Source organism: Amblyomma maculatum, chromosome 3 (genome assembly GCF_055883805.1).
Source record: "Amblyomma maculatum isolate TAMU_Amacu chromosome 3, ASM5588380v1, whole genome shotgun sequence".
NCBI lineage: Eukaryota > Metazoa > Arthropoda > Arachnida > Ixodida > Ixodidae > Amblyomma > Amblyomma maculatum.
This window is the reverse complement of record NC_139346.1, coordinates 212,236,432-212,249,278: the sequence shown is the minus strand read 5'-3', so window position 1 is coordinate 212,249,278 and position 12,847 is coordinate 212,236,432. Positions and strand designations below refer to the sequence as shown.

General features: G+C 45.4%; 1 protein-coding gene across 1 annotated transcript in view; it reads right to left on the bottom strand.

The window, feature by feature from the left end:
- The window catches only part of LOC146197635 (lachesin-like), a 152,638-nt gene that overhangs the window by 59,929 nt on the left and 79,862 nt on the right, over nucleotides 1-12,847 (bottom strand). The window contains exon 2 of the mRNA XM_084597214.1: nucleotides 10,015-10,142. Coding sequence (XP_084453340.1) covers nucleotides 10,015-10,142 — 128 coding nt within the window. The remainder of the gene's footprint in view (nucleotides 1-10,014; nucleotides 10,143-12,847) is intronic.

Below are 12,847 nucleotides of genomic sequence, written 5' to 3'. Positions count from 1 at the left end.
TTTCGGCAAGATCGGGCCGTCGAACTTTTCCAAGCATCCTTGCCTGGAGAATGGTTACTCCTTGAGTTCTGACTCGTAGGTGTGCTTTCAGCTCTTCGGGAGACGTACCTGGGTCAACACCTTGAATTACGCCGCGAAAGACGTCCTCCGGAGCTGCCACGTAAGCGTTGACCTCGTACGACTTTCCGGCGAATTTAAGGCGGGTAATGCGCCGCACCAGGTGAGCCGTTTCTTCATGTGGGGTGCTAACGATAATGATATTTGATCCTGTGCGAAGCCTTACAAGTATGTCCTCGTCCTTGCATTGTTGGCCGCACGCCATGATAACGGCGCGCGCTACTTGGTGCGTGGTGAGTGATTTCACCATGAGTCCTTTCTTGGGTCGAAAAATTATTTTGATGTCATTTTTGGGGAGTGGCGGCAGTCTTCGCCTAGGCCTCCTCTGCTCCACCTGTCCGGTCTTGTTGCAGCCGGTCGCATTACCTAGTGATTTTCCATGAGGTTGGGCGTCCGGGCCGGTTCCCGTGCCTTTCCGTTGTCCTTGTCTCTGAAGATTTTTTTTTTTTTTTTCTGGCGCTTGGATTGAACAAGCTCCCAACTGGCATCGTTGTTGTACCCGACGCGCTCCGATGAGGAATCTGACGGGATTCCGTCTTCGCTTCCTGACTCGGCGTCTCCAAAGTCGTCTTCATGCATCCCTTGGAATTCGTCAAGGAGGGCATTTGGTGGTTGTGGCGACGCACTTGGGGCTTGGCTTGGCCCTGCCATATGGTCTCTCTTTGAAGAAGCGTCGGTGCTAGGCGCCGCCGTCGTCAATAAGTCTAGCGTCCCATGCTCTCCCGATGTCGTGCTGGGCGTCCCGTCAGGGTTAGCGGGCTGGCGCCCGCTTTGGAACTTTCAAGTCCGGTAAAGATCCGAAAAAATGGTCCTACCGCTTGAAATATGGCATCCAGGGGATCCAGCACTTGATGTCTTCCAGGTCCGAATGAAATCCGGTGGCGAAAAAGCGTTGGTCCGGTGAAATCGGTCAAACTTTGCGGAGCCGAAGTGACGCGTGTCCGCCTGCTTCAACCGCCATGAAGGAAGTCCATCAGCACGAAGGAAAACCTAAACTTACTTTCGCAGAACTGAAAACTACCTAATTTCTCGGTGGACACCGCCAACGCGCCATCACAGGAGACACGTGCCGAAGCGTAAACGAGATGCCCCTGAGCGCGGTACGGCTTTAGGTAACGCTGCTATCTCTGCCGCGCTCACCGTGACAGCACTGTCCGCCTCGCTATTGTTCCTGATGCCGCCGTCAGCACGAGCGCACAGGACACCCAGCAGGGCTGTATGCGCAAAACTCTCTTCTTCAACGATGTCCAAGTTTGGGTCCGCCGCAGAGCGCGGTAACAAACGGGCCACGATAATCGTTGTTCGACTTGTCATCCTCCGCATCAGCACACCCAGACGTGTCAATGCAGCGGAGCTGGCTCAGGAAGCCGCTAAGCATCGAGCGTATGAAATCACGTCACCGTTGACGCTGCCTAAACCAAGCAATGGAGCCAAACATGACAGTGTCAGTGCATGATTAACCCATTTCATGCTTGCATCAACTCCTGATTACGGCAGAGGCCGTGATTTTCATTCGTGCACTACTTTGCACGTTCAAACCCAACCAATAACGTTGTGGCTTGCACGACTTCTAGGTTGGCGTTGATCAACCTGGCATATACAGCCCACGTATATCCAAGCCATGTGGGACACAGCGTTCCTCTGCCCACCCAGGATTTACCTATGAGTATCAATGTAAGCTACTAGATGTCTCCCCTAGACAAGCTCCCGATTTACATGTTCGGTCCCCTGGTTTAGCAATGGCGCATACTTTCGTGTGTCTACTAGGCTTATATGTTCAAAGCCTGCCAATTTAACTTTTTTTTACTCGACCACTTGGTTAGGTTGCACTTTATTGCGATAGCAATTCTGCGCCAGGTTTCGAGCCGTCGCGTGGTCCCGGCCTTGAATAGCCGAGGAGGAGGAGGAGGAGGAGGAGGAGGAGGAGGAGGAGGAGGAGGAGGAGAGGAAGAGGAAGGAAGAGGAGGAGGAAGAAAACGCTCGGTAATCGGCAGCTAACGCTTTTGGTCCACATTCGGTTCAGCAGCATTGAACTCTTCTCAATTATATGTGGGCTGGTAGCTTACACTCTCGCGTCATACTCTTAAGTGTCCCCAATAATGTAGCCCCTTACACTGATAGGGCGTGATAGGGGAATAATGTAGCAAGTAAAAGAATTTTCCGCTGTTGCTATCACATTTCTACTAGGGTTAACAAGAGTTAAATCACAACAAATTTTTTCGCTATGTGAGCAAACATCTTTGCGGTCATGTTTTCAATTGTAAAACGTAATTGCATTACACCCAGGCCTGCCCCGGTGGTCATGGTTCCTGCCCTTATCTTTTCTGTGTCAAACACTGCAACGGTCGCCTTGCCACAGGCACCCACCTCCCCTTTATGTGCGTCCTGTGAGCTCCGCCATAAAGTTGAATATGTGAAAAGAAAGAGTCGTTTTCGCCTACCTTAGCGGACAGGTCGAAAGTGATAAATAAATTGGTTCACAGGAAGGGAAAGGCGCAGTAACTGTCAAGTTTTGAAATTTTATGCCTCAAGGTGTTTAGATTTCGCCTCCACTCCCCACCAATGCTTCGCGCATGGGAACCGCTGGCGGCCGCACGAAATCGGCATTGAAGACCACCGGCCGTTTGTCGCCATTCTTTCATCCCTTCTCGCCACGACATCTAGCGCGTCCACAGTAAATCTTCCGCTATCCTTGTCAACGGGGAACTATGACGTTTATCACAGTTGTCTGCCCTCTTTGCGGCCGAGGCTTATCTCCGCTGTCGTGATGTATGGATTCTGCACGCACCTATTGTTTCCGACGCGCTCCCTCTTTCCCGTAGCCTGTAGGTACATTTTCTCTTTCACCCACCATATATATTACAGAGATGCTGACAGAAGCTTTTGGTTATTTTTTCGGAAAGTTACCTGCGATGGTATAAGGCTGTGCTTAGCGATGGACATCAAGCGCCTTCTTTTTTGAATAAGGTTAATAATTCAAACTTTTTATCTGCGACATTGCGCTTTTCTTTACTTCTGTGTTTCTACTGTGATGATTACAGCAAGTTTTAGTTTGTGCATGGAGTTCTGAAGCCTTAAATTAACGCTCCAACGAGAAGACTACGACTTTCGGCCGGAGCATCAAGCTTCCCAGGTTGTTATTGCCCGGTAGTGTGGAATTTGGTTTATAAGTATTTGTTTAGTTTTCATATTGTGTGAGCTCAAGGCATAGCAAGCGATACTGGTATCACTATTAAAATGCGGCCTACCGGCAATTGTGGAGATTCCAAACTGAATATGTTATATGTAGTATAGAAGCTAACGATACAATATGAGAGACAAAGCTGCACTCCGCTCTCTTCTGCCCCTTGGCCCTTTTCCACCCCAACGTTTTATAAATCCGCCTGCCATCTCTAAAGATAGGTAAGAGTCACGTTGATGATAAATATATTTAACGTGAGAGCGATTTAAGTTTGGGAACGCCCTATTCGAGCTGCGCACGGTGCTCTTGCGTGAGTACTCACGAGGGCTTTAGAATAGAGTCGGGCGCATCTGAATAACTTTAGCACCAAGTAGCGTCATTTCGACGGGAAAATGAACACGTAATTTGACAAATACACACTCGTATGTACGTCTGCTGCATAAGAAAAAAGAAGCACTAAAAGGTTTAGAGAACACTGCACAATCTAAAGTAGATAAATGCGAAAGCCTGAGCGTTGCTGCTTCACACGGTACATCGCGCGCACCTTGTCGAACACAAGCAGCGTTCCGTTGAACGCATCAAAGTTCACCGGCGTTTTATAACTGGTTTACAGGAAAGGAAAGGCATAGTATCGTTCACTCGTGGACAAATCTCGCGGACGAATCTGCTGTTACAGATACTCGTGATTGCACTCTAACATGGCCGTTGTTGGCTTCAACAGTTATTATTTTTATCAATTATAGTAGAATATGGGTCTAACCTACCGTCACCGCTCACGTATGTCATTGATCACCCTGTGGTAAAACTTTCGAATAACGAAAGTTTTCTCTTCTTCCTTCAGAGCCATATCCCTTCAGATCCATATATCTCAGGGCTCTCTGTTACTGGGTTCTTTCCAGAACTTTTTGAGCGCGTAAATAATGGTTGCGTCAAATAACTCTCCTTTTCAAATGTGACTAAAGGCTTCACCGCAACACTTTTGTATGTGCAAAGGTGCCAGCTTTACAGAAAAATCAAATTTGCCGGGACTTGTGCAATAATTTGGTGGCTACATTGGAGCCTAGTTTGCCTTTCCATCTTTTCTTTGCTGATAATCAAACCTAGCAATTTTAATTTAGTCTTACTGCGTGAGCCGCAATACCAAATAAGCTGCGCAGGGTCCTCCATCAGGTGAGGGATGAGGCTTTGCGAATATTTCAGGGGGAGAAAACGAGAGCGGCAGAACGTTTGTCCTAGTCGGAGCGGTTTTTACTCAAGGTAACGTGATACCAAAAAGAATTAAAAAATAAATATGTCGCGTGTAAAGGCGAAATAAGGAACGTCCTTCGGGTAATTGGAAAGGCAGCTGAAGGAACTGGTCCACGGTGCTCATTACGTACTAGTTTGAAGCTAGTAAAAGAGGTCGTCTTTGCCAAGTCGAGTGAAGCGCGAGATACTTAGTATAAATGCTGTCTACAAAGTAAAAACAGTCTCGCAGCCAGAACCTCATAGTCTCAGGTTTCTTCTCTGATTTGCTGTGTTGTTTTTACCGACCTTAACGTACAAAAATGAACATTGCTTTTTCCATGTCACACTGACTACTCGCAAGCTCTGTAGGTAGAATTTTGTTCACCTCCCTAATTCATTACAAGGAGCGACTACTAAAAACCTGCATTCTGTCACATTCTTGTCCTCTTTGTGCCTTTTATCAGCCTTATAAAGCTAAAGTTGGGGCGAAATTCGAAGGAGCACGCTATTGCCTTCCGGCACTCTTCGGGCGTTTCCTCATTGAAGCTGGAAGCTGTGGTATAGCAAACCTGCGCTGGAGTTTTTCATGTGCCGCTAACGCTGTTATTTTACTAATTTTCTCTACCTTCTTACACTTGGTTTTCCATCCATTCTCTCTGATCCTCGATGTCCAGCCTGAGAGAGAATTGCTGTTCCGTTGCTTTCCTATTGCCCAGCTGTAGTTAAGTCTCACATCCGTACACCAGTGCAAATATGAAGCTATTCAGTTACACTTTTTGCAAGGTGTACGATTCTGGGCATTATTTATTGCACTCGAACGACAGAACACCCACACTGTTAGCTTGCAGCAACTGATTCTCTTTGTTCGGCTTCTTTATACATTTTGTTTGTACTTTCATACTCTGGCGCAAATGCAACAAAGTGGCCAACTGGGCCGAAATGGCGGGCACAGGCACTACTACGCGGCGAAACAGAGAAACAAAACAGCCACAATGCTTTTGACACCGAAGATAAGAACACACTGAATACGCTTTGAAGGACGTGTCCTAATGTCACAAAGCTACAAGAAAGATGCATGCATTTATCAGCGCTCTGTAAACACATGTACATCATTCAACATGATGCTACGCCATGTACCAGTACTCATTGAACAGTTATAATGATAAAGCTTTGTGAAGTACGAAAAATCACCTGTAAATTTTTTATGACCCACTTTTATTCTACAGTTCCCTTCTTTAACTCCAGGGATGAAGACCTGCGCGCTCACGCCACAACGACCCGCAGAATTGGAAGCCTGGCGACACAATAAAAGCGGCTCTCACAGCAATATTTCCGGCAACTTTGACGGAAAGAAGCACAAAAGAATATCGCGTTCACATGACAACGATCAGGCGTACCTTTCAATATGAATGGCTTCTAATCGTGCTCGTAATTATGGGGCGAAAGCATTTCTAATCCAATAATTAGCTGAGAGACGCGTGGCAGATCGGCCTTCCCTGCGCCGGAAGTATGGCGGGCTATTTTTGAAGCACTGCATTCATTTGCGCAGACACATAATGCGCGACAATGGGTCATCTACACAGATAAAATTCTGAGACCGCTGAAAAATATGCGGTGAAGAAAAGGAAGGCCTGAGCAATCTTATACTGCACAGACTATATCGCGCGTCCCCTGTAGAGCTTTTGCCTGGGCCGGGGCTCGTGCCGCACAGTGGAAATTTCCTTTCCTTGGCGCTCGTTCGTTGCAGTGCTCGAGAGCCCAGCGGTAGCTGATATGCTGGCGATGGTTGCAGCCTGCGCGGTGAACGCGCTGCGACTTGCACCATCACATGCGCCGACTGCCTGAAGCGGACGAAGGAAAAACCGGAGACATATCGGCCTGCCACTGCAACTGGGTCGTGAAGCCAAGGCCGCAGCTGATTTCGTACATTAAAACCCAGGTTGAGAGCAGCGCAGTCGTTGCGCACGATTCCTAAGTACTAATTATTTAAACTGCAAAATCAAAAATTCCTTGTGGTGCGCCAGATGGCTGGAAGCTGTATACATGTGGTTTCTCTGGCCTACCTCAAAAGTTTAATTTTTAACGCATGGCTAAAGTTAGCTTGGATACTCTGTGTATAATTATAATTGGTTTGCAGGCAAAAAAAATTAAAAAAAAAGCGCAGTATCTGTCTCACTTTCTCCAGAAAGTATGAGATATATGGACGGTACACCCTGGCTCCTGTGGCGTGGCACCTATTGGCGCCCGTTTGTTGCAGTGCTCATTCAAGTGTTTGATTGGCGGTACGGCGTCGCTCCTACCGCACGCTATTCTCATAGCTACGTGACTTTCTACATCACGTTTGGGCCAGGATGCGCCATAACGTCAGCGGCGGCGGTCATCACGGCTACCACGCTGGTATGACGTCACCGCGACTGCTGTCCTTTCTTACATGTTTGTGGTCATTTTTGTCTTAATTATTGTTTATTCATCGGTTTATTGTTAATTAATCACTTTATAATAAGTTCCAGCGATTTATCTGTCTTGTTAGCGCTTTTTTTTTGCCACAATTTTGGCAACTTTTGCACGTCCTCCCACTATATCTATGTCCCTGGCTACTTCGACGCTTGAGTTCGTGCCTTAAATAATTAATTAACCACTCCACATCGATCGAATTTGGCATTCGGGGATATTTGTTATCCCCTACCTGATACAATTGTTTTTTTTGTTTTTGTTTTTTTTACTCCTAACTCTTTACTGAACGACGTAAGTTGTTCCGACACGTTTGCGTCCACATTTTGCGTCCATTTTCATTTGACGCGAAATCGCGAACGTAGTCAAGCAAGGCTTTCGCTTTATTAAGCCACACTTCAATCTGCCGAGTGAGCAATAATTAAATGTAGGCAAGAATTAAAACGTGCGTGCGCCATATAGATATACCTCACGCGTTTCTGTGCATCGAAATAATGTAGCCTTTTATAGTAAAATACAACCGAAGTCTGCAGAGACCGCCACTAATAATTCTTTTACTGTGAAAGGTAGTCCTCTGGTAATGTTTACCTTCTTGAAGGAAAAAAAAATATTGCCACGGAATGAGAGGATTTCGCTGCAGAACAGGTATGGATTTTAACCGAGAAAGACAGCCTAGTATAGATAATAGAAGCAATGAACGGTAATTACAGAGATATCATTAGTGAGTGCGCAGTAGTAGCAGATGAAACAATAGTTGGCTAGGATAGCGGCGAATCGAAGCAGACGGAAAGTCTGATGGAGAAACTCCAATGCATGAAAGCCTCCGACTCAACAGACAGGGTACAACAGGCAGAGCGATCGAAGCTAATCAATAAGCTTTAAGTGTCCGGCATAAGAACGTAAATTACGAAAATAATCGAGCATGGCCTCAAGAACGGTGGTGGGCTAAAACCGGGAAGAGGAAACTAGGCATGGATAAAAATCATATGTATGAGCTGAGAGAAAAGGTGGGTAATGTTATTACCAATAGTAATGTGATAGTCAAAGTAGAGTAGTTCTATACTGACTTCTCTGGCACAGAGTTCTACAGACAGTAGCCCACGTAATCAGGATCATAATGAGAATGGGAGCAGTGTACAGCAATGAGACGTCTCGTCAGCAACGAAGAACGAAATAAAGAACGCCTTAGAATCTATGAAAACAGGTACAACCGCAGAACGATTAAGATCAGGTTACTGCAGATATGTTAAAAAAAGGAAGGGACATCATGCTATAGAAGAGCAGGCCACCCTGAATACGCAAAGCATGTCGACTTCAACGGTACCGAAATCTTGGAAGAGCGGCACCATCATCATGATCCATAAGAAAGTGCGCTTCAAGCGCTTGAAAAATTACAAACCTCTCAGACTACTATTCTTTACTACAATATATTTATTAATGCTATCGCTAATAGAAACAAGGCACTCCTAGGCTTCAACCAATCAAAGGGTCAACCAAGCTTTTGTAAAAGCTACTCTACAATAGATCATATCTGTAATATAAACCTGTGATCAATCAGGTGACACGTAGAAAACTGCTTGGAACATAACCAAACCTCATGAATAGGATTCCTCTATTACAAGAAAGCATCTGACTCCATTGAAAGATCAGTAGTTCTTCAGGCATTGCTATGTGAAAATGCTGTAAGACATCTCTAAAGGCTGCAAAGCAGCACAATTCTTTAGAAAGAGAGCAGTAAAATATTAGTACAGAAAAGTTTCAGGCAAGCAGACACAATTTCTCCAGTACTATTCAACGCTTGTTCGGGGGAAGCATTCAGACAGCTTGGTCGGGAACAGTTAGCGATATGGGTTAATGAAAAATACATCATAAACCTGAGATTCACTGATGACATTGCTTGGCTGGGTATGTAGCTCAGGTGACGAATGAAAAAGAAAGATAAGTGCATGGGCGGAGAACGCAGAACGGTTGGCCTGAAAATTGTCATGTAGAAGAATTAAGTAGCGCTCAAGAGACTCGAAAAGGAGCAGCAATTTTCGATAAGCCACAAACCCTGGAAGTGTTAAGGGAATACTTCTACTTAGGACAGGCAATAGCCGAAGATGAGAATCACAAATGCAAAATGACTAGAGGAATTATATTGGATCGGGGCACATTCGGCAATTACGATCAGGTCGTGTGTGGCAGGTTACCGATATTCCTCAAGAGAAAAGTACATAACAACTGTACCTTACTTTTACTCACTTATCAGGTAGAAACGGGAGACCTAACGAAACCAGTTAAATTTTAATGAGTATAAAGCAGAGAGCTATGAAACGAGAATTGGTGAGGGTTAGATTAGGAGACAGTAAGCGTACCGAACGGGTCAGGGAGCAAACGCAAGTTAATGATATTCGAGTAGAAATCAAGAAGAAAGGGGGAATAGGCAGGTCATGTAATGCGAAGACATGAAAACCGCTGGCCTGTAAACGTAACCGACTGGATTCCATGAGAAGGCAAGCGTAGCAGGATGCAGCAGAAAGTTGCGTGTCTGATGAAATGAGAAATATTGCGAGGAGAAATGGATGTAGGTGGCACAGGATTGATTAACTGCTATGGGGCATGGAAAAGGCTTTTGCACTGTAGTGGGGGCAGTCAAGTTGGCGGTGGTGGTGGTAGTGGTGTTGACGACGATGATGAATTACCGGATGAAATAGTAAGCTCAAAAATTTGGGCGCTTGTGACTTGATTAATTCATAGTGGCCAATGCCACAAAGTTGATTTAATTAAGTGTCGTGGCTAGTAAGTAAATTAATATGCCGCGTACGGTGGTCCGTTGTTAGCACTTGCTTTTTAAATTGTGTATCCTACTATAGCTAGCAAATTGTAATGTCAAAATTCTGGTAACAAAAACGCAAACCGCAAGAAGGCTTTTTGTCGCCATCTCACGGACACCAAAAATTGTATCCTTCTGCATAGAAGTTTGACAGAAATGATCGGCTCGCCATTCCTGTCACGACTATATATTTTTTTCACATGTAGGACAAAAGGCACTGTACCCTGTATGATCCGAGGTTGTCGATGACGCAGGGTATCCTGGCATCTCGTCCCCGAGGCACCGTCACGTTGGGAATCACCTCGGCGAAAAACGGCGGCAGTTCTTCGTCCTGCATGTCCTCGGCAGTGCCTGCGCATAGTGCGGGCGTCGGTTAGGTCACAGTGAATGTATTGACTAAAAAAACGTTCTAAAACCAACCTCGAAATATTTTTAACTAACAATATGCAGCGGCAACAATCTTTTGGATGATGAACAAAACCGGAGTCGATCAACAGTGAGCTTGCCCATTTCCTCCATACCTCTTGGACACTAAACCATACAGCTTCAAAGGCTAGAGCACGATATTTGAGCCGGGGAGTGGGCACCTGAATAGTTTCGGAAGTCATCGTGGTGTGACACTATGAGATGTCGAACATATTCAGGCAGTGTATCAATTGAAACAGGAAGGTATAAATATTTTGTGCCGGTTCTAGATGACAACTTCACAACCTTGGCACAAGATGGATATCAGTATTTCGATATCGTATACTTGATATAAAATGATAAGCTGTGATTTGATGGTTTTACTATTTAGCATAACAATATAGATGTGATAGCAATCAGTCCTGCACTACTACCCGCTTTGATGCGTTCGTAGCAATATGATACTATGGTACGCTTATCGTACTCAACAGTGGAACAACTATAAGAGAAATATACGAGCAATTGACTTCTGTTGTTGATAACTTAGTAGCTATGCGACATGCGGTGGTCGTAAGTGCGAATTCCAACAGCGAAAAGTAATAAGCGGCGTTTTAAAAGTCACCTTCCATTACACATACTCCTAATGCTTCGCCCTTAATACATGCGGCCATAAGAAGAATGTTGTATCTCATTACGCTTGCATATGTTTCGGCGACAATTGGTTTCTTTCGTATAAATAGGGAATGAAATTGTCTTCTTTTTTTTACTTTCTCGAAAGCTGTAGCAGCGTCACATTTATCGCAAGCAGCACGTAACGTCAACTAATGTGTTAAGCCGTTATCTCGTATTGACCATTTTAAACCATGTTTACTGTGAAACCTGGCTTACCGACGAAAACACGCAGCGCGGCACAGGCTGCAATTTGACGCGTGGACTCTGCAGGCTCAAGCGGGACACTATGACGATGGGGGGCCGAAACGGCGTCGCGCGCGCTTGGGGAAGGCCCAAGGAAAGGAAAAGGAGAGCGGTGCGTTCGTCGTGCAAAGGTTTCCAGCGAAAACGGATGCTGCCGGAAGCCGTATCGCGAGCGCAGCATCGGGTCCTGGCCAGATAACTGCCCTGCGCGGGCTTCTCCGTCGGGATTATTTGTCCCTCACGGAGAGGGAAACACGAAGCGCGCTCGGGAGCAATGGGGAGGGTTACGGAAAAGGGGGATCGAGAACGAAGCTTCCCAGCGAAGCGGACCAAATTGAAACAAATGGCGGCGTCCGGCGACTATGGAGTTCCGTTCATTTCAAGCCGTGGGACCGGAGAAGATTCCCCGGGGTTGACGGGAATCACTTGACTTCCTCTGACCGGCTTCCCCTCCGATACCCTCGCGCTGTCTTCAGTCCCGCCGCCTCGCGTTCCTCAACTGTTTGTTCTGTTGCTTACTTTATTTCGATTGTTTGCTCTCTTTGACGCTGGTCATTCAGACGTAGCCCCTAAGATACAGACAGCTAATGTCTGGGTTTATTTTTTTCTCCGCCACCTTTCGCGAATCGTGTCGCTTCGGGCCCATTTTCGCCCTGACCACTCGAGAGAAGGGTATAGACTGGTCGGCGAACTTTTCTTCTTTCGTTCGAGAAATGCTGGACGCGAGCTTTCAAACAATTTGTATTAATGAAGTGCTTTCTTGAAGAGAGCGAAACACGGTGGAGGTCACGATGAAAATGCGCTTGATAACTAGTAAGAAGCAATGGCGAAAAGAAAATGAATAATCATTGAGTAGAGAGAACTTCCTAGACTCATTTGCGCAATTACGCGTGCGGCCTGCATAGGGCACTTTGAAAGTTGCTAAATGAAGGCATTACACAGCAGTCGACTGACTTCATTCCCTTCACACAGTGTTCTTGTTAAAACCAACTGACTAGTTTAATACAAAAACAAAAACGACTCGAAGAAACAATGCAAAGGGCTAATGGCAAGGCTACATCTTTGCAAAGCCCTCCCAAGTATATGACATCAAAAGTCCGTTCAAAGATGGAATAGCAGGCACAAGATAAACAACTCGCTGTGAAGAAGGAAAATAAAGCAACAGTGCTTTATTTGAATTCATATCATGCCTAAAATCACCTGGAAAGCTCAAAACACTCCAATGAATTGCCTTGAAACTATAAACCTTAAAACAAATTTCCCTTTTCTGATGTTAAGATCCAGATTTCGAGGACATCCCTTTTGATTGAGATACACCTGTGGAAAGTTATGAGGTACTGTTAAAAAACACATTGATGGGAATGGTGCAGTCTTCCGATTCGTAGGAATGTCTTGCCTTTAACATTTTTCCTACGCTTGCAAGGTGTAGTTAAGCCTGACATAAAAAAAATACCAATGAAGTGATCTTTTGACAATAAAAAGCATAAAACCGGAAGTGTCCTGAGGAGTGATCTGTAGGTGTGTTGGTTGCAATAGCGCAGTCCCATATTCTGCAAAAAAAAAAAAGATAAAAGAAACAATGCGCTCATAAACAGCATCCCGTTGGAACAAGCGTTTGTCCAGGTATCATGGGAAGGGAGGCCATTATTTGTGCAGAAAATAATTATATGCGCGCATTCAGAAACGAACCGATATTTCATGAATATTTTAGTACGTTTTTGTATTTCTATTTTTTT